The sequence below is a fragment of the Phoenix dactylifera genome, chromosome 11, assembly GCF_051530095.1.
Source record: "Phoenix dactylifera cultivar Ajwa chromosome 11, Ajwa_hap1_PhDact_Kaust_v1.1, whole genome shotgun sequence".
In the NCBI taxonomy this organism is placed as follows: domain Eukaryota; kingdom Viridiplantae; phylum Streptophyta; class Magnoliopsida; order Arecales; family Arecaceae; genus Phoenix; species Phoenix dactylifera.
The window spans coordinates 18,518,410-18,537,693 of NC_143200.1; the positions used below are offsets into that span (position 1 = coordinate 18,518,410).

General features: G+C 42.0%; 2 protein-coding genes across 12 annotated transcripts; one reads left to right on the plus strand and one right to left on the minus strand.

The window, feature by feature from the left end:
• Positions 1-1,087: 1,087 nt before the first annotated feature.
• On the plus strand, positions 1,088-2,484 carry LOC103721302 (uncharacterized). The gene has a single exon (XM_008811455.5). It carries the CDS (start codon positions 1,478-1,480, stop codon positions 2,366-2,368), a length of 891 nt encoding a protein of 296 aa, XP_008809677.2. The 5' UTR covers positions 1,088-1,477; the 3' UTR covers positions 2,369-2,484.
• Positions 2,485-8,897: 6,413 nt separating this feature from the next.
• Positions 8,898-17,601, minus strand: LOC103721303 (uncharacterized). 11 transcript variants are annotated; one of them, XM_008811457.5, is made up of 5 exons: positions 17,445-17,601; positions 14,682-14,767; positions 12,548-13,422; positions 11,234-11,958; positions 8,898-9,270 (listed from the first exon to the last, which is right to left on the minus strand). In XM_008811457.5, exons 2-5 carry the CDS (start codon positions 14,689-14,691, stop codon positions 9,162-9,164), a joined length of 1,719 nt encoding a protein of 572 aa, XP_008809679.1. In that variant the 5' UTR covers positions 14,692-14,767; positions 17,445-17,601; the 3' UTR covers positions 8,898-9,161. The 11 variants fall into 11 exon arrangements, with proteins under 11 accessions (XP_008809679.1, XP_088563172.1, XP_008809678.1 ...); XM_088707046.1 differs by having other exon boundaries at positions 14,590-14,767; positions 17,445-17,597; XM_008811456.5 differs by having other exon boundaries at positions 16,362-17,597.
• Positions 17,602-19,284: the final 1,683 nt, after the last annotated feature.

Here is a 19,284-nt window from a genome sequence, read left to right on the forward strand (position 1 = left end):
ATAGCATGCATCTACGCCACGACAAAGACCTATGTACTAATGATAGCACTATTTATCACTTTTAGTTATGATCTTAACCTTGATTTTGGAATCGATATATTTTACACAGATAATTCCATGGGATTTTTTTTTTCTTTTACCAAGTTTCTTAGTTCTAGATATTAAAATTAATTCTTCTAATAATGAACAACCGTTCTTGTTCTTTATTAGTTACTATATGAATTTCTCGGATATTTTGATCACCTTAGATTTCTCTAGTATTTCGTCCAGGTCAAAATAAAGCAATTTTTGGATCCATATATTTATTGTTTCAAGCACCAAGATGATTGTGAAAGTAGTTTTTGATGGTCATATCTAAAATTACAGTGGCCTCGGTAAATCATTATCCCCCGGCTATCACACGTTAGATGTACATGTAAAGCCTAAATTATGGAAATTCTCGTCATCATCGTTCTTTGTGCGAGGTGGTATGTATCGGTAGTACGAGGGCTGCGAGTAATGATTGGGTGACGGGCGAATTGGAGAGCGCAGCGTGGGCACCGGAGGACCACGAGGATAAGGTTAGCCCCGCTCAGGTGTCGCTTTCGGACCAACCGCCCGGCCAGGCCGCGGACGTACGTCCCGCGTCGCGCCTCTCTTTATCCCCAGCCGCTCCCCTCTTGGCCAGCCTAAGAAAGAAGACATCCAGTGATGTTACATGGCAGTCCCCAGAGATACACCTTGGCCCCAGGCCTCACAGCTTGCATCTCCTACTACTGTTTTGTAGAACTTAAATATTATTTTCGGTTGTGCTTCCTTTCTTTTTTTTTTCTTTTTCTCACAAGGTCGAGCAAATATATTTAAATAAAAAAATACTAATAATCGAACTTATTCGGGTACTTCAGAATATAACATCTAGGATTCGTATATTATTATTATTATTATTATTATTATTATTATTATTATTATTATTATTATTATTTTTACAACAGCTACCCATTCTATGCTAGCAGAGATTAGAGCAGATGTTGTATAGCAGAGAACTCCTATTTTTCCTTCATTCTTTCTTCCGTATTCAGTCAATCATTATGGCCATGTATGAGATGCACTTAAATTTTCCCTTAAAATTTGGGTTATACAAGTATCAATTGCACTTAAAATTTCCATCTTCCCAGACTATCACGTGCTAGGGGGCGCAATATCGGTGGTGTTACTTTGATCTATTTCGGTCAATTTATGTGACTAGTGGGGGGGCTTCGTAATTTCCTTTCGAGGCTGCAGGAGATATTTGCTGCGGCTGATGTAGGCTAAGAAGTTGCGCCTCCCCGAGAGATAGGGAGAGGGAGAGGGAGAGTCGTGGCCGGCGGAGATAAATGGGAACGCCTTCGCCTAAGGAGAAGCCGAAAGAAACCGTAGAAGTTTCTAGGGGCTTCTGGAACACCTGACGGGACTGGGACCCGACTCCCCACCCAGGCGACTGCTCTCCTCCAGAAGGCTAATGCAGGATTTCCGGTCGATACCGGGAGTCGCGGGCCGCATCTTCGGCGGCGGGGAGGACCCCAGGCGGCCGGGAGGGTACCCGGCCGCGGCGGCGGCCCAGCAACCGCCGATCAAGTGCCCGCGGTGCGACTCCACCAACACCAAATTCTGCTACTACAACAACTACAACCTCTCCCAGCCCCGGCACTACTGCAGGGCCTGCCGTCGCTACTGGACCAAGGGTGGCGTCCTCCGCAACGTCCCCGTCGGCGGGAACTGCCGGAAAACTAAGCGCTCCTCCTCGTCCTCCTCCTCTGCTGGCCGCGATAGAGACAGCCACCGATCCGCCGCCTCCCTATCCAGCAGCGACAACTGCAGCCTCACCGCCCCCACCATCGAGGCCTCCACCTCCGTCTCCACCACCCCCTCCGCCTCCTTCCCCGACTCTACCCTCTTCGCCTCCTCCCAGACCTCCCTGCCCAACCCTCCCTTCCATCCGCCGCCGCAGCTGGTGGGGTTGGACACCCTTGGCCACCAGGCACCGGAGATCTTCCCGGAAGCGGTGGGGGCAAGCAGCTTCACGGGACTGTTGCCCGCCGCCGCCACTTCACCATCGGCCCTCGGGTTCACCTTCTCCGATCCGCTGCCGCTCGGTCCTCAGCAATCGCCGCCGAAGGCAGCGTTCACGGTGGGGCAAGACATCAGGATGCCGGGAATCATGGATCAGACGGTCCCCGTGGATCTACCACTGTTCCAGGGGCGATCGGGAGGTGGCAACGGCCACACCGGGCTGGAGTGGCCGGCATCGATGCCCCCTTCCCTCTTCGATCTCACCAGCGCCGTCGATCCGGGTGCGTACTGGAACCAGAGCCACTGGGGGGACGCCGATCCCTCTCTCTATCTTCCGTAATTAATTCCTTGTTAACCCCCATAGTTATTAAAAAACGGATGATCTTATTTACCAAAAAAGAGAGAGGGAAAGGATGTGTGTGTCTTTTTATTATGGATGTGTTTGTTTTTTCTTTATTAGGTTGTTTTCAAAATTAAAGAAATATAGAACAAAATGCAACAAGTTATTTGTTTTTCCTCTAAATCATTTCCTTAGTTACGACAATTAGCGTCGTCAAATCTGGAATTTGTTTTGTTAATCAAGGGGCGGGGGGAGCCGACGGTCTGCCACGTCAGCGGTTGGAAACGGACGAGGTGGGGTGCGTGGGGTACGGCGCGGTCGGGGCCCACGGATGCCGGCCCGGCGCATGCGTGGGGGACGTATGCCCACGTGGTTGGGGCCGGGGGCGTGGGTTTGGGGGGTACGGAGGGAAGGCGTCGGAGTGGTGGGGGCGGGGCGGAGCCGACGGCGCACGCGTGCTGTACCCGCCGACGTGGTGGTGGCCGGGAAAGAGGGCTTGGCGTCGTCCGGTGACGCTGGTACGTTGGTGGTGGGTGTGACGTAAAGGTCGTGAGGGAACATGTCAGAGTGGTGGGGACGGGGCGGAGCCGACGGCGTACGCGTGCGGTACCCGCTGGCCAAGCCACGGGATGGATGTTTCCGGAAGGCCAGTTGGCGTGACCCAGCCTTCTGTGGTCCGCTCCAGGGACGTTTATAGGAAAAAAAATTCTTACCATCACCTGGCACGTGCTGCACGGTTGAAGGGAATATGAGATGGCTGTGATGGGAAGCATTTGAGCTTGAATACTAAAAATAAATTATTATATATAATACATGGCAAGATGATGCACAAATATATCACGGATAACTTAGTCATCTAATAAATTAATAATATATTTAGATAAATCGTTACATAATTTTTAAAAAATGGTGTTTATTAGTACCTAGTACATGATCGGATAATACACACTTAATAAATTAGTTATCTAGCAATCTAGTATATATTTTTAAGAAAATTGATCTACAATTTTTAAAATATTATATTCATCAGTATACATATACAATTAAATGATACACAATCGTTGATATTTTTTATATACTACAAGCTTTTTTAATACACATACAGTGGTGATCCAATACACACTTTTTTTTGGTACTAAAACGGACATTTCATACAACACGGGTACGAATATACCTAGTACAATCTGCAACCAAAAGGTTCCGGAGTGCACCGGATAAGTCATCCTCACCAACTCATAGGGTGCCTCCTGAATGGCTCGCAACATATGCCGCCACCCAGTCTGTTACCCCGTTAGCCTCACGATAAACATGCATAGCCCGAAAAGTAATCCCCTTCCTCACCATCAACCATATGTCACGGAGCAATGGATGAACTCCTCCATCGCTGTGAGGGCTCTTCCAGACCTAGCTGATCACCGTGGCCGAATCGCCCTCCAAGAGGATGGAACTCACATGAAGTACATGTCGCGCATACCGCAATCCCATCCAAGCCACTCGTAGCTCTGCCTCTGAGATCGATGTATCGAAGATCTGACAACCCCCTGCTCCCACCGTGCTCGAGCTCGGACCCCTAATGACAAACCCCGCCCCTCCCTTTCTGCCCCCATTCAGGACTAAGCCATCAAAATTGATCTTTAGGAAACTCTCAGGTGAAAAACACCGTATGAAAAGCTGCCGAAGCAGTATGGGGGCCCCAGGTGTCCCGAGCTGTCAAAGGTTTATAATCCGAACCTGTATGAAAGAACTCTGCTGCCTGTGCCCGAGCCCGCTCCATCACGAATTGCGGGGACGGACTGGGCTCCATCACTTTCAATACACACTAAATAGCTATGTGATATGTAGCAAGCAAATTAGTCATGTAGAAAGCTGATACACACTTCTAGGTAAATCAAGGTATAGAATATGGTATTCATTAGTACCAGTATACAATGCACAGTTTTCTAGTTTTGTTTAACATAAGAAATTATATACATATCATTTCTTTGATTTCATGAATTCTTAGGTTCAAAGATTCTAGAAAAAAAAGAGGAATTTGAAGAAGAGGAAAGAGACCGAAAGAGGAGAAGAAAGACATTATGGATGGAAGAGATGGCTTAACGAAGAAGAGAACGAATTGAGATGCTTGATGAGAAAAAAAGAGAATGCCACGTTCGGTTTTCTTTTCTTCATTCTTTTTAATCACATGACCAATGACTTTATTAACAAGAGAAATCCCTTTGAGTTTTTTCTTTAAGATGGACATTAGAAAAAAATGTGGCAAAATAGAAAGCCCACCCCATTTTTTTTCTATGGTGCCCGCCCTATATGATTGTTGATCGTCAATCAGCTACTTGGTTCCCTTCCCGATATTTCCCTCTTCATCTGCAATATATCTTTATCTATAATATATCTCTTAGTAAAGAGTTAGGTTGAAATCTATGAGTAGGTGAACCATTAATCCAGGAAGTCATAGTAACGAGTCACCTTCTAACCAGGCCCGTGTAGCCATAAATTTGAAAACCGCCAGGGCGTAGTCCCTCCCAAGCTTATGTCTAACAAAATAGGGATGGCTCAAGTTTTCACTAAATTCTTTAAACAAGTTGTCCATGAATAACAAGAGTTCGGGCTAAGATTAACTAAGCAAGCTGTAAGCTGTAGCTCCTGCTCAATTAATGAAACGAGCCAATTCTAGGAAGCCTTCTCAAGCTCCTCTCGTTTACACAGCACCCACCATTGTCCATTTAAGTGATTCGAACTAATAAATAGATACTGATTGAACAAAATTATTATATGATATTATTATTTAACAAGATGAATCAAACAGAAGTGAACTGGAGAGGACCCAAACACCATTGTCAAATTATGTGAACTTTTGTGTCTTTAATCATGTTGCTGAGATATGTACCAAAAAGAAAAAGAAATCATGTTGCTGAGATTGCGTTTGGCATGAAACACCATAGGATCCTGAATTTATTAGTGAATTCAATGTTTCATCTCAATTTTATTGTCAAATTCAGTACAGCTTCAAGTAAAGATGAGTTCTGAACCAGGAGGTACTAGCAACTATCCTTTTTCTTGCGGTCGACAATGCCAAAGAATTGGAAGAAGACTTTCATCATATTGATTCCGAAGAGGCAGGATCCCGTAGAGCCTGGACACTTTCGTCCAATTAGCCTATGCACCACCTTTTACAAGGCAGTGGCGAAGGTTCTTGTTCGGTGGATGGGGGAGATCTTGCCTAGGACCATGTGTCTGAAGCAGGAGGGTTTTGTTGGAGATCGTTCCATTTCTGACAATGTGCTTATCGCACAGGAGTTCATATCAGACCTACAACGGACACTGGGGCGAAGAAGCCTAATGGGAGTCCAGTTAGATATGGAAGAGCTTACGACAGGATAAGATGGGACTTCATGGCTCAGTCATTGGAGTGCTTTGGTTTCCACCCGTTATGGATTCGGGGGATCCAGAGGTGCATTGATGCCCATCTTTTGCCATTTTGGTGAATAGCTCCTCTTCATAGTTCTTCGTCTCATCAGTGAGGCTGAGACAGAGATGCCCCCTGTTGCCGCTATTGTTCATCATCTGTGCAGACAACCTGTCTTGAGCACTTCGGGCGGCATCGACCAAGCAGGAGGTGGAAGCTTACAGTCCAGTACCGGGTATGACTCAGATATCTCATCTACTTTTTGCGAATAATTGCTTACTATTAGCCCGAACGACGAAGAGATCGGCTAAGGCACCCCGGAGGGTACTAGAGGAGTACTGTGCGGTGTCAAACCAATGGGTCAACTGGGCCAAATCTGCTATTTGCTTTAGTCCAAAGACTTGGGCCGGAGTCAAGTCAACTATTATGGAGATCCTGGAGATCAGGGAGCAGGAAGGCACCTTAACATATCTTTGGGTTCCCATCACAAGCCGACGGTTGTGTAGAGGGGAGTGCAGTTCCTTAGAGCAAAGCAGCAGAAGGAGGCTGGAGGGCTGGCAGGCGAGCACCTTGTCCATGATGGGCAGGATCACTTTGGTACGATCAGTTCTTACCTTAATACCTATCTCTTATCCAACACCTTGGTGCCTATTGCAGTATTGCAGTGCTTGGAGCGTTCTTTTAGAAATTTCATCTGAAGGAGGCAGGGGAGCAACAGGGGTGCCCACTTACTGGTGTGGAACACGCTCTGCCAGCTGACCAGCTATGGTGGCCCGAGGATCCACTCCTTGATCGAGCGACGGGAGGACTTCGCCACGAGGATGGCTGTCAGGTTTATAATGGAGCAAGCAAGTCTTTGGGGTTTCTTGATGAGGGCCAAGTATGGGAATCCGGCACACTCGTCGATATTCCGTGTGGGCTGACCAGCTCCTTTTTGTGGAGGGAGATATTTCCCGCGCTCCTTTGGTGATCCCGAAGATCAGATGGAAGATTGATGATGGACATGCGGTGGATGCTCTGAGAGATTGTTGGTTAGCCGATGTACCACTAAGTAGGTGGCCCACCTACGTCGACCTTGGCGAGTTGGAGGGGTGCAGGGTTTGTGACCTGTCTGTCCCTGGGGAGCAAGGATGGGATGTGGATCTCGTACGATGGACTTTTGGTGCGCAGCTAGTAGAGCGGGTGTTGGTGGTGCCGATCCCGACAGGTGAGGTGGCGGATAGGAAGGTGTAGGGCAGGACTGGCAGATCAGAGGTGCGGACCCAAGATCTTTTTGGGTTGGTTGGGAGGACTGCAGCGCGACAGATTGAGGGAAGGTGGATCTGGAGGCTGCATATACACTCGAGTGGCACTATTTTTCTAGAAGGTGGCCTATGGATGTCTGCCCATCAGGGGGTGTTAGCACGGCGGGGTTGGCTTTCCCCGGGTTGCGAGGTCTGTCAAAGGATGAGGAGTTTATCCACCATGTTCTTTTTGGTTGTCTACGGGTGGTTCTGATCTAAGAGTGCGCCTCGACCTTCGCCGGGTTGTGTCAAGGATGGACATCGACAGAGGACTTTCTGAGTTTCCTGACCGAGTCCTCTCGAAGACCCGAACTTTTGGAGTAGTGGATTCGGGCAACTTATCTGGTTTACCACTGCTGACTAGATAGGAACACCCGAGTATTTGAGGGTCGAGGTGCACATCCGAGAGTGGTGGCGGACAGGGCTCTACTTCATGCGGTGGAGATCCTTGACACTATTATGTCGTCATCCCTTGAGTTGGGTAAAAAAATCTGAGGTTCTCATAACGCTCTAGTAGCGTCCAGATTTATACTTGTCTTCCAAGAGCCCCTACCCTCTGGTTTCCTCAAGGTGAATTTCGACGGAAGTGTTAAGAAGGATGGATGTTGCGGCATTGGCTTTGTTATCAAGGATCAACAAGCTAAACTTGTGATGGCCGAAGGTCGACGTATTTTTGATCAGTCTGTTGTTTGTGCCGAGGTTAGAGCTGCCTAAGAGGGCATCTCCTATGCGAGACGAAGGCTAGAGGATGGGAGACTCTACTATGATGATCAAAAGGATCTAAGGTCCCGAGAGTGCTCTTAGGAAGTTGCAGCTGCTCTATCACATTCGCTGACTCTTTGGCGAATGCAGCGTTGCTCGAGCTATCCATACTCTCAAGGAGGCCAACAACGCTACAAACTGGATGACGTCCTATGCGGCTAATCACTCCTGCGAGTTTATCTGAAAGACCCACGCTTCTTTTGTCTCCTATGTATATTTTTTTTATTGCCTGATGCTTTGGGCTTCACTCACACCCATTGCAGGCCAATGTACCAAAATAAAATTTAATAAAATAACAAAAATATATCCACATTAAAATCCAAGGAAGACTATCACCTTCCAACAGGAGGCTTGCGAATACATGCGCACTAATCACAAGAACACAACTTTTAACATTTTGATGCCTTCCAATCGCTCTGGAAATTCTTTAAAACTTTAGGGATCAGCATTTTCTAATTTTATACATTTAAAAGGATAAAAATATGAAGTTTAGAAATACATGTCATACAAAAAATCACACAACTTTTCAAACATATATTTCCTGCAGACCAGGAACGATATCCCAGGCACTCCATAGAACAAAAGTATCCTAGATCACCTCTTTTTGCCTTTTTTGATCGAAAAAGGGAGCTGAAAGCACATAGCCTGAAAAAAGAAATTTTTTTACTGCTGGGGGTATTCATGGAAACACAACCTGAAGGTTATTGTTTGATGAGCTTCTCATGGGTGGCATTACAGGGTAAACATCTACAGAAAGAAAACTTGACCTGGAGCTCAGAAAAGATAACAAAGGAAATTTGAAGTTTAATATGAAATCTTCGTTATTGGAAAAGTCTTTTTGGGATGGGAGGGTGCATGAAGGACAAGAACTACAGCAGCACAACTCTTTTTGTCAAACAACAGTTGTATTTTTTGTAGGATGTACAAGTAAAGATACTAGCAAGAACATACTACCAACAGATTTATAATTCACAACTCTCACCAAGACATGAACATATGTATCATGACCATCCAGGGTTTCCCATCCAACTAGACTTGAGACAACACAACTTTGATCAAGGGAAAAGCCAAGAAGTAACTCTTCTATCAAACCACAGACCTTTTTTTTTTAATGAAGAGATGTACATGCAGAACTACTCATAGATCTTATAGTTAAAAACAACATACTACCCACAGCTCTGATTACATGATACAAACCATTATCCCATGCCACAACCCGCTGAGCCTGCTGTAGAATAAATTAAGCAGGATATAAACAGGAAAAGGAGAAAAAGAACTTCAAGGAATTAAACATCATGATACAAAATCAAGATGATGTATAATGGAATAAGGGAATGCTGTAAATCTAGAATTTACAGCAAAGAAGTCCCACCCTCCAACCCCGATGCTTCCTTAAATGCCTGCGATCTGCTTTTGCCATTTTGACTGGGCTGCTGTTCCACTCTGACTGTAGTCTGTGCATTAACAAAATCAAAGTAATTAATTACTGGGAATGTAAAACAGGCAAAAGTAGATTAGGGAAAAATAATCCACTTAATATAGTAAGGCTGTCAGATAAACATTACATGAATTTGCAGGTTTTATGAGCAGAGAAAGAGTTTTCACTGTGATAAGGTTATGATTAAAAGACACAAAGATCCAACTAATTTTGTCCTCACCTGAACATTTTAAAATTACATCTCCGAGTTCCTTACTTGTAAAAAAAAAAGAAAAAATATACATGTACTAGAAGGGAATAAAAAAGGAATGGGATGGAGAACCCACCCAAGGTAAACTATCCAGGTCCAAGTACATGGGATGTACTACCCAGGGCTTAAACCCAAAACAACACCCTTGGGGAAAGAAAAATGAAGGGGTTGGGGGGAGGGGGGTGGGGTGGGTGGTGCGTGTTTGTGCATGACCACTAGAGTGTTGCTTGGTTCAGACATACCAGAACACTATTATCTTGTCTACCTGATCTGTCTGTCTACACTGCAAACCAGTACAGCAATATTATAAAGCAGATCAGAGAAGATACCTACCGACAACATATGTTGCATATCTGAATTTTTCTAACAATAATCGAGAAGAATAGCTCAAAGAGAGAGGTCTCCACAAGCCCAGTATAAGGTGGAAGTTACTAAAACCTGTTGCCACAGTATAATAAGCTAAGACATTCATGGACTCCTATGTAGTTTAGCCAAAATTGGAAGCTAAATGAAATTCCAAAAAAGCAAATCTCAAAATCTTTTCACAAATTGTTTCCTGAGAGGCATTTTGATGGATACACTAATTAAAAAGATGTAGAAAGAAAGGACCCAGCATTGGCAAACTGGGACAACATGCCAGTGTCGTTGCTTACATGCATGTGATTGTAAGATTGTAACAAGCTGTACTCAAGATGATGTTCTTATGGTTAGCAGAACGACAGTTTATAGCACAAACGAACTGATCGATAATTTTTGACAAGGAATGTTAAAAAGAATCTTAAAAGTAGGCTAAAGCAAATTCGCAAACTAAAAAAAACTTGGTGCTGCCATGTAGCAAATGAGAATATTAGGAGAACTATACCCAGCATAGGGATTCCATATGGTAATGTATTATGCCATCAATTTGGGGTTGTTTACACATACTACTTTGTCATGTTTTCCTATCCAAGGCCAAGTCCTTTGATATAGAACGTTTCTAATACACTGCCTCGGTCCAAGTCTTTATTGGCTTCATCAACCTTTTATCTAACCTTCAACCTAGATTTGAAGTCTCAAAGGAGATCCCTAGCCAAAGTCACAAAATGTTGAAAACACCTGGAAAAATTTTCACATTGTGTCCTTTATTCATGCCATTGATAACATCTTAAATACTGCAGAAACAAAGAAAGTGTCTACCGATCTCCAAGTGACTTTTGTATTGGTAAACTTGCGAAGTGTATAAATGTAATAAAATGGATAATGGAAAAGATAAGAATATAAAGAAAAGAAGTAGCTATAAAGATGCTAATAAGATGAGATAAATTGTCATGTAATTTCTTAAAATATGATAATACAGTATACTTTTGGTTATTTCCTACCACCAGTGAAATGCTAATTACACTATATATGTGACAATTACCCAGGTTATTATTTTCCTTATTCCCATTACTTTCCTTAGGCCTTGCTACCAAGGCCACCAGGAAACAAACTTAATCCTTTCTTGCCAGGGTGTCCCACTGCTAAATTAGTCAGCAGGAAAATACATTTGATGAGCAGTCCACCTAACTCTGTTACAAACACCCAGTTCAATGAACTTCTAAGTTCCCAATTTTATCACAACATATAAAAATTTCACCAGACAAGCATTTAATTTAATTGCATAACACAAATAGTCGCAATTTAAGCATTCCATGCATGTGGATAGTTGGAGTGCAGAATTGGAATTGCTCAGAAGGAAGGTTATACTTACACCGGAAATGCAAAGGAACGAGTGCTGGTTGTGCTACTATCAGACCGAAGAGAAATGCTACCAGAATATGGTATATGCCCCGAGGAAGAAATTGGGCCTGACATGTAAACAGGTTCAGAGAAGTCTGCATCTAGATGATGATTATGAACAAATGAACTTCGAGCTGAAGTTGTAGCATTATCAGAAACTGCCTCTTCGGTTACTGGATCATTTTTAGCCTGTCCATCTTGTTGCCTATCTATTTTCTCTTTGCCCTCCTGGCCACCTACTGATGCTAATCCAGAGACTCCACTTTCCAGCTCAGCATTAGCAGGGTTTCCCATGGTCCCGCTGCTTTGGTTGGACTCTTTGGCATCAGATGGCATGGCCATATCTTGAGAGCAAACATCTTTTAACGGACCCTGTGATAAACTCTTAGCAGGTTTTTCCTTGATCCCACTACTTTCCACAGACTCACAGACGTCATATGAAGCAGATGTGCCTACTAAGCACCCCTCTTCCAATGTATCCTTTGATGAGCACTTAGCAGGACTTTCCTTGATCCCGTCGCTCTGCTCAGACTCTCCAACATCAGATGAAGAAGATGTGGCTGTCAAGCACCCATCTTCCAATGTGCCCTGTGATAAACAAATAGAAGCATTTTCCTTGGAGCCATTGCTTTGGGTGGATTGTCTTGCATCAGATGGCACAACTGATGTTGTAGAGTACTCCACTTCCAATGTACCCTGAGATAAATCATAAAGACAAAATGTTGATAATAATCCAACTTTGCTGATCATATTCCTATATCACAGGAAGCACATTCCTATTGTTTATATAGTGAACCAGACATTTACTATTTGAGAAAGACAGAAGGACAGCAACTGAAAAGCGTGACAAGATTCAACCATTGTTAAACTGTAGGAATGTTACGTAAACATTTTCTTCCTCAAGTCCTCATCAACAATAACAGGAGATACTTTGAGTTTAATGCAGGAAATGGAGATGTGTTTACTTCCTCTGCAAACTCCAATCTCAAAAGGCAATGAGATTATACCAGGTGTTTAAAGACCCTTATTCTGGTCAGAAAATTGCAATCTCACACATAGACAGCAACCACTCTATGAACTTTCAGCATAAAATTAGCAGTTTTGAATGAATCATGTATCATGAACATTTCATATTAACTTAAGTTATCTCATTTGATGGTGGCATATCAAGGGAATCATTAATCATAGAATCTACTTCAATACCTGACAATTCAGGAATTAAAGGCCAGGTTTTATATTTATATATCAGAAGAAATAACTGAAAGTGCTGCTGCACATCGAGTACCTGATTAAATTTTTGATGATCAGCCAATTGTTTTTTGCTGCAGTCGATATTGGTAGGCTCCACTCGCAGGGAATCGGTTTCAACCTCTTGCAGAGAGAGGAATTGTTTAAAACTGATCTTCTCATCAGATATATCACTCAGGAACGGATTAGTTGCATGAAACTTGTTTCCAACTTTAGAAAAACTCTGAGAATAATGTTTATGATCATTGCTGCAGTCGAAATTGGTTGGCTCCACTTTCTGAGAGTCTGTTTCAAACTCAAACAGAGGGAAGAATTGGTTTAAACTGATATTCTCATCAGATATATCACTTACGAATGGATTAGTTGTATCAAACTTGGCACCAACTTTGGATAAACTCCCAGAAAAATGTTCTTCCAATGCATTCTTTTCAACAGAAATAAGATGCTCACATGACGTAGACTTAGAATCATGCACAGTGGTTGTATTACCATCTGTCATTTCTTTGCTCAGAACAACATTACCACTTTCCATGGTATAATTAAAACTAGAAGGAAACCTCTGGCTTGACTCATCATTTTCTACCAAAATCTTCTCAAGGGAACATACCCCTTCATCAACACATATGTCCTTTATATTGTGACAGGCACCATCTTTATAACAATCTATCATCTCTGGTGGTTGAATTTCAGTAACAGTTTTGTCAGTGCAAAACTCGGTCTCATTTTCACCCAACTTAATTTCATCAGCAGGAATGGTACATGGAGCTTCCATACATCTATCATCGCTCTTCTTTCCATTAAAGGACTCTTTAATGCCAATATAACTTTGCTTTGATGGATCTATGTATTCACAGCCTTTTTTCTGTATAGATGACATACGATCATCTTCTCCTTCCCATACAGCCTTGTTCTCTACATCCAACATATTAATCATCAAATAATTGTCATTATATCTAATGTTTTTGGAGAAAAATATGAACAGAACTGTGAAGATAAGGTGGCTCACCATCTGCAAGCAAGGACAGATTATAATGCTCAAGAACACCATGAAGCTTAGATGCAATATCAGGAAAGATGCAAATTTGTGTGTGATAATCAACTTCAAGCAACATAATACTAAATATTACGAAGAAGAATATATTGCAAATAATATGTGCATAAATGAAATCTTAGAATAATAATTACTGATGAAAACATTTAGTTGTATTTGCAGTTTTTGCTGAACTGTTTTGAAATATTTTATTGATACTACTGTGAAAATGAAGGAAATCAATCATAAGACTATTCCCGTCAGAATGGGAGTTGTGAAGACTCAATCTGACTTCAGCCATCAACAAATTGGTGTTGAATTCAATTGTCCGCGCAAGAGAAGCGCACCGTGAAACATAAAAGAGCAGCTATATATCTACATTATGTATTACAAAGATTCAGCCTATATCACAAATGGCAACAGGAATTCAGAACAGGCATCGTGGAATATGAAAGAAGAGAAGGTATGATGAAGGGAATTGTGTTTGTCCCTGAGACCTGTAACCCTAACAACAAAATCATCCAACATTTTAGCAAATTTAATAACTAACATTTTGCAGTTAATACAATAGAAATGGAAGACATGTGGTTTCCTTAACTAGACCATTAAGAAAACAGAAAATTAGGATGTACATTGATTACTATATTGCAAAAAATTTGAAATAACCCCCACACCAACCAATAAAAAATGGGCACTATGCTGGACAACCATCTAATATGAATCAACAAGAAAAACTACCTTTCTAACTGAAAATTCATGAACTAAAATTTCATATTTAAAAAAATAAAAAATCTCCACTTTTTAAATATTTTTGGAATTGCATTCATCTCTGAGGCCTATAAGCCAAAGAAATAGTGTTAGGAACAAAACTGTGCAAGGGATTAGTTACAAAATTTGTCAAGTAAACGGAGAGTTTTACATCCTTGGGAGACAAAGACGCATATCAGGCTAATTGCCACATTTAATATGTCGATGGTGATAAGAACTATGACATATACAAGATATTTATAAAATGAAAAGGATATCAATTTAAGAAGAAAGGGATGCACCTAAAATGGTACCAAAATGACTGATACCTTGTGGCCAGCCCAACTCCCACTATTGCAAAGGTCTGGGGAGGGTCAGATATACAAAACCTTACCTAGTTTCATTTTTTGTTACTCTGCTCAAAGCATGGCCACTGTTTATAATGTCCTACTCAGGCAACTTGAAACACAATCATGCTTCCTGCCATAAATTATCAAAGTCAATAATCAAAAATATGGCTGCTATAATGAAATTAACTGAATGCATTTGAGGCAGTTACTAACAATATTTTAATACATAAGTTCACATTACCAACACAAAGTGACTTTGTCTGAGATAGTGGATGGCATTCAACAGAAACTAAACTAATAAAATGCATGATATAAAATTTATGATGTTTACTGTATTAATAAGCTCATTTTACAGCGTCAATATAATTTTATTCTTGTTATAACTAGATAACCCTGGCACTTGTGACCCACTGACTGTTAAATGGCGTGATCAGATCCCAAACAATGACCAGTAGGAAAGATAAGCTTTAGACTGAAGGTGGGGGAAGCTAAAAAGGGAAAAACTATTGCTAGGAGCTGGCAAAGCATGACATGTAGAAATAACACTTGATACTCAGATAATTTCAGACAGGAAAGACATAACCAGAAGCTAAATTCAAGCAAAAGTAAAGTTAGCAACCTTCAAACTGGAACAAGATAACAAATGGGATAATCTCTCAACAATTGCTACAAGATAACATATAATTAGGCATTGAAAGAACATAAATTCAGATAGCTGCAAAGAAGACAATAATTAGCCTAAAGACCATGTCGCCATGCCGAATGTTTCGGAACTCCTGCTGCACCACAGAGGATATCAACAAAACCCCTATATATCTGGAGCTACAATAAACCATATTTGTGATGCGGAGCATATTTCAAAGGATATTATGTTTCGTGCACAATGCAGGACAGCCAAACTAAATGCACCAACTTGCAGCCCAAAAAGATTGAAAGCAATAGATCGTAGCAGCACTGTAATAAAACTCAGAAAGTGACACAACGCAGATAACAGAACCAATTTGATGAAAGGCCAACAACCCATATATGCATGGACCTGCAACTACAGGCATTCCAGCTTGCAAACACACAGAGTTGGTTAACAACTATAAGGTACTCTGTTCCAACAGGTGTTTTGAAAAATCTATTGTGATTGAAACAATGTTATAACGATAACATATCATACGAAATATGTTTAGACACCTAAGATCACACAACAATTTATCATCAGCAAAAAAAATTCAAAACACAACTAGATACTAATCCATTCAAGAATACTAGAGAATAGGCAGGCCTAACCATCTCTTACTACCACAATTAAGATTCTAACTGATGCGCTTGTGGTCCATAAAGAATTAGGGGAGAAGAATAAGAGAGGAGGGATTTTGCGGCTTATTATATCATTTGAATTTCTCAATCACAATACAGCTAAGTACACACTCGAAAAAGAAGGCCAACGAACCAAAAATCGCAGAGAACCGAATTGCTTTTCTTTTTTCTGTTTCTTTTTCTCCTTGGGGTCTTTGGATTGGAAATAGGATCCTTTACAACAAGACTGGAATCCAAATGGGTTTTTCTCTTCCCCAACCTCAGAAAACCAAACGACACTTTGGAACCCAAAGTTTCAAATGCCACTAAGATCTCATCGCACATCCCGCCACTCCAAATCCCAACAAGGAAAACAAGAAACAGAAAAAAAGAAAAGCAAAATCTTTAGCAAAAACAGATCATAGGAAAGGGCTTACCCCCTCAACCTCTCCATCTCTCCAAAGCCAAAAAAAAACCCATTTGCCTCCATCGGAAGACGATCGAAGCAGCAGCATCAGAAGAAGAAGAAGAAGAAGAAGAAGCTATCAGCTAAAAGAATTCCAATCAAACAATAAATAAAAGTACTCGCACATACTTATATCATATTATATGCCCAAATAGCCCTCATACGACCAGTATTAAAAGAGAGAATCCCAGAAATCGAGATCTAGGATCTCTTAAAGCTGAAGGCATAAAAAGGCCGTTGTCTTTCTAAATTTTTTTTTTGTGGGTAGGGTTTTACGGGGTGGACTAGAGAAGAGAGAAGTTGTGAGGAGGTGGTGAGAAGAGGCTGGGATTAATTTAATAAGAAGATATATATCATCGAAGGCAGAGAGGGGAGCGGAGGGGCACTGCCACGATAATAAAGTCAAATGAGAGAGGCATTTAATATAATACTGTGTTAACTTTTTATTCTCTCTCTCTCTCTCTCTCTCTCTCTCTCTCTGGCTCTGCTCCCCAACGCTACCAAAAGAGACGGCAGTTTAGGGCATTAATTCCGGAAGCAGGGGAGCAATTTAATAAGGCGAACGGCCTCCCCGCTTGGATGCCCCGCCGGCGACGGAGGTTTGCTGTTATCGGCGGCAGCCGCACGGGAGCGTAGAGCTCTAGGGTTAGGGTTAGGGTTTAGGGATAATAGTGGCCCTAATGATGATATCGCAAAAATTCCGATCGGGAAACGGAAAGGAAGAACAGGGTGCCTTGCTCCCGGCGAGAATTCGGTAACCGTTTCGACCTCGATGGAAAAAATTAACAAAACAAAAATGAATCCAAAACCCGATTTCTTCGGCGGGGAAATTCTTCCGGAACCGATTTCCGGCGAGATTTAGGCGCTCGCACAAATGTAAAACCCGATTTTCCTAATTTTTTTTCTTCTAACGTGAAAAAATGGAAACTCTTTGGCATCTTTCGATCGAAATCTACACGATCATATATGTCCTCGACGGTTCGAACACGAAGACCAGAAATCCAACAAAAGAAACGAAAACAAAAAAATGATCTACGAACTCTACGGCGCTTACCTATCAACTCTCCGAATCGAAATCTATTAGAACTCCATCGATTTTACCTACTAACTTCTGAGACTTTTAAGCTGTATCCTTTAAGGAATTAGACACAAAAAATCTTCTCGCATGCAGTGGAAAAAAAAAAATCGGTAGTAATCCGTCGTTCTCGAATTAATTGCATCACCATGGTTTGACTTTTATTTTTCCAATTCTAAATTAGGATCGGGGCGGGCCCCGTGAATCAAGTCGCGATAGGAAGCCTGCCGTTATGGATCAAAGCCGATCCGCTGTGGCCCAATTGCAACGCAAATCTTGCAATTCGGAAAAGGCCAAAAAAAGGACGTGGAAAAGCGGGGTAGTTTGATGATGGCTGACACATGGCAGCCTCAGGGACGGTGTCAGGGGCTGGAAGGTGACGGAGAGGGTACATCAGTGTGACGTGGAAATGATGCAAGAAATTCGATAGTGCGGTACAGTGTACACGCTTTCATTCACCAACTCTCTTCAAAATTGAAATAAACCCAAAACCAGAACCTTCCATGTTGGTAGGTGGGACCACGTGGAATTGGAGTTGCGTGTTTTTTTTGTGATAAGTTGATGCAGTAGAGTGCATTATTCTTGCCATTAATATTCCATCAGGAACACGAATGCTTGATGCATGAACCTGCAGTGACATCATCATTCTTTTTGATTTTGGGATATACGACGGCAGAAGGTCCTCCCCCGGATATCTCTAATCCATCAAGTTCTAATAAACAGAGTAATTCCACCAATCACCTGTTTTTATTCCTGCTCAATTCAGCCGTCATACGTGGCAGTCAGGACCTACATGACCATTCAGCCAATCATCGCCTTCCACGGAAAATTGATGATGTAAGTCATGATGGAAATGGGTGATCCATAGCAGTCTTCAATATCAAATTTGATTCCAGAATTCCAGTAAAAACTCGCAATGCTAAGGTCATGGTCTCCATCTTAAAAATGCTTTACAACTTGCGTGAGAAGTGGGTACGAAGCGGGGTAATAGAATTATCCTGCCTTTATCCCGGGATAAGTTGCTTTATTCTGAGATCGGTGGTTGCTTAGATCCCTAGAACTAGGGTTATTTTCAGATTTATCCCATTTCATTTATAAAATGACCAGGAACCATGAAGCCAAGAGCAACTTTGTCTGTTCAACCAAACAAATTCACTATATACTTTGATACAACCTAATTAATAATAGGGGGCCAGAATTTTTTTATCCAAACAAAAAAAGAAACACATCATCCCACCCTTATCCCACCTTATTCTATAAAATATGATGTGTGTTTAGGGATAAAATTTCAAATATCCTAGAGATTTCTCGCGCCGTGTATCAATGAATGCTCAATGGACCGTTTGATGAAGAGATAGAACGATTCAAAACGACAACTAAGGAGATTCCATGGCTGGAAAACCATAATACCAAGTTTAGCGGATCTGAGACCACCTTGTAAAAGATGTGAAATTTATCTAAAAAATATCGTGCATGGTTGCATGTGATGGATTCAACCTATATTCTGATACAGTGGGAATTGCGCATCCAACCGATTCAATCATTTGACTGAAGCTTTAGCCCAGAACACAGTCTAAGAACTGGGATTTCCCATATGATCTGAAGAAATTAGAGTTCACATGCATAGATTATGAGCTCTTTTAAATTCTTGACTAATATAAAAACTTCCCGAGGATCTCTCTCTCTCTCTTTTATCAAACAAAGGAATCTTCTCACTTCTCGGTCACCTGGTCTTCTCTGTGATGTTTCTTAACCTTGTGGTGCAGTGTCCTCTCGTGACTAGGAAAGCATAGTGGTTTGCACCCAAACTAAATTTAAA

Bases quoted from the DNA above. Each gene is read 5' to 3' on its own strand.
- LOC103721302 (XM_008811455.5), top strand. From the start codon at position 1,478: ATGCAGGATTTCCGGTCGATACCGGGAGTCGCGGGCCGCATCTTCGGC.
- LOC103721303 (XM_088707042.1), bottom strand. From the start codon at position 13,558: ATGGTGTTCTTGAGCATTATAATCTGTCCTTGCTTGCAGATGGTGAGC. The intron at 11,959-12,547 runs GTACTCGATGTG...GATTTATCTCAG, and splicing joins ATCATCAAAAATTTAATCAG to GGTACATTGGAAGTGGAGTA. The intron at 9,271-11,233 runs GTAAGTATAACC...GTTAATGCACAG, and splicing joins CGTTCCTTTGCATTTCCGGT to ACTACAGTCAGAGTGGAACA.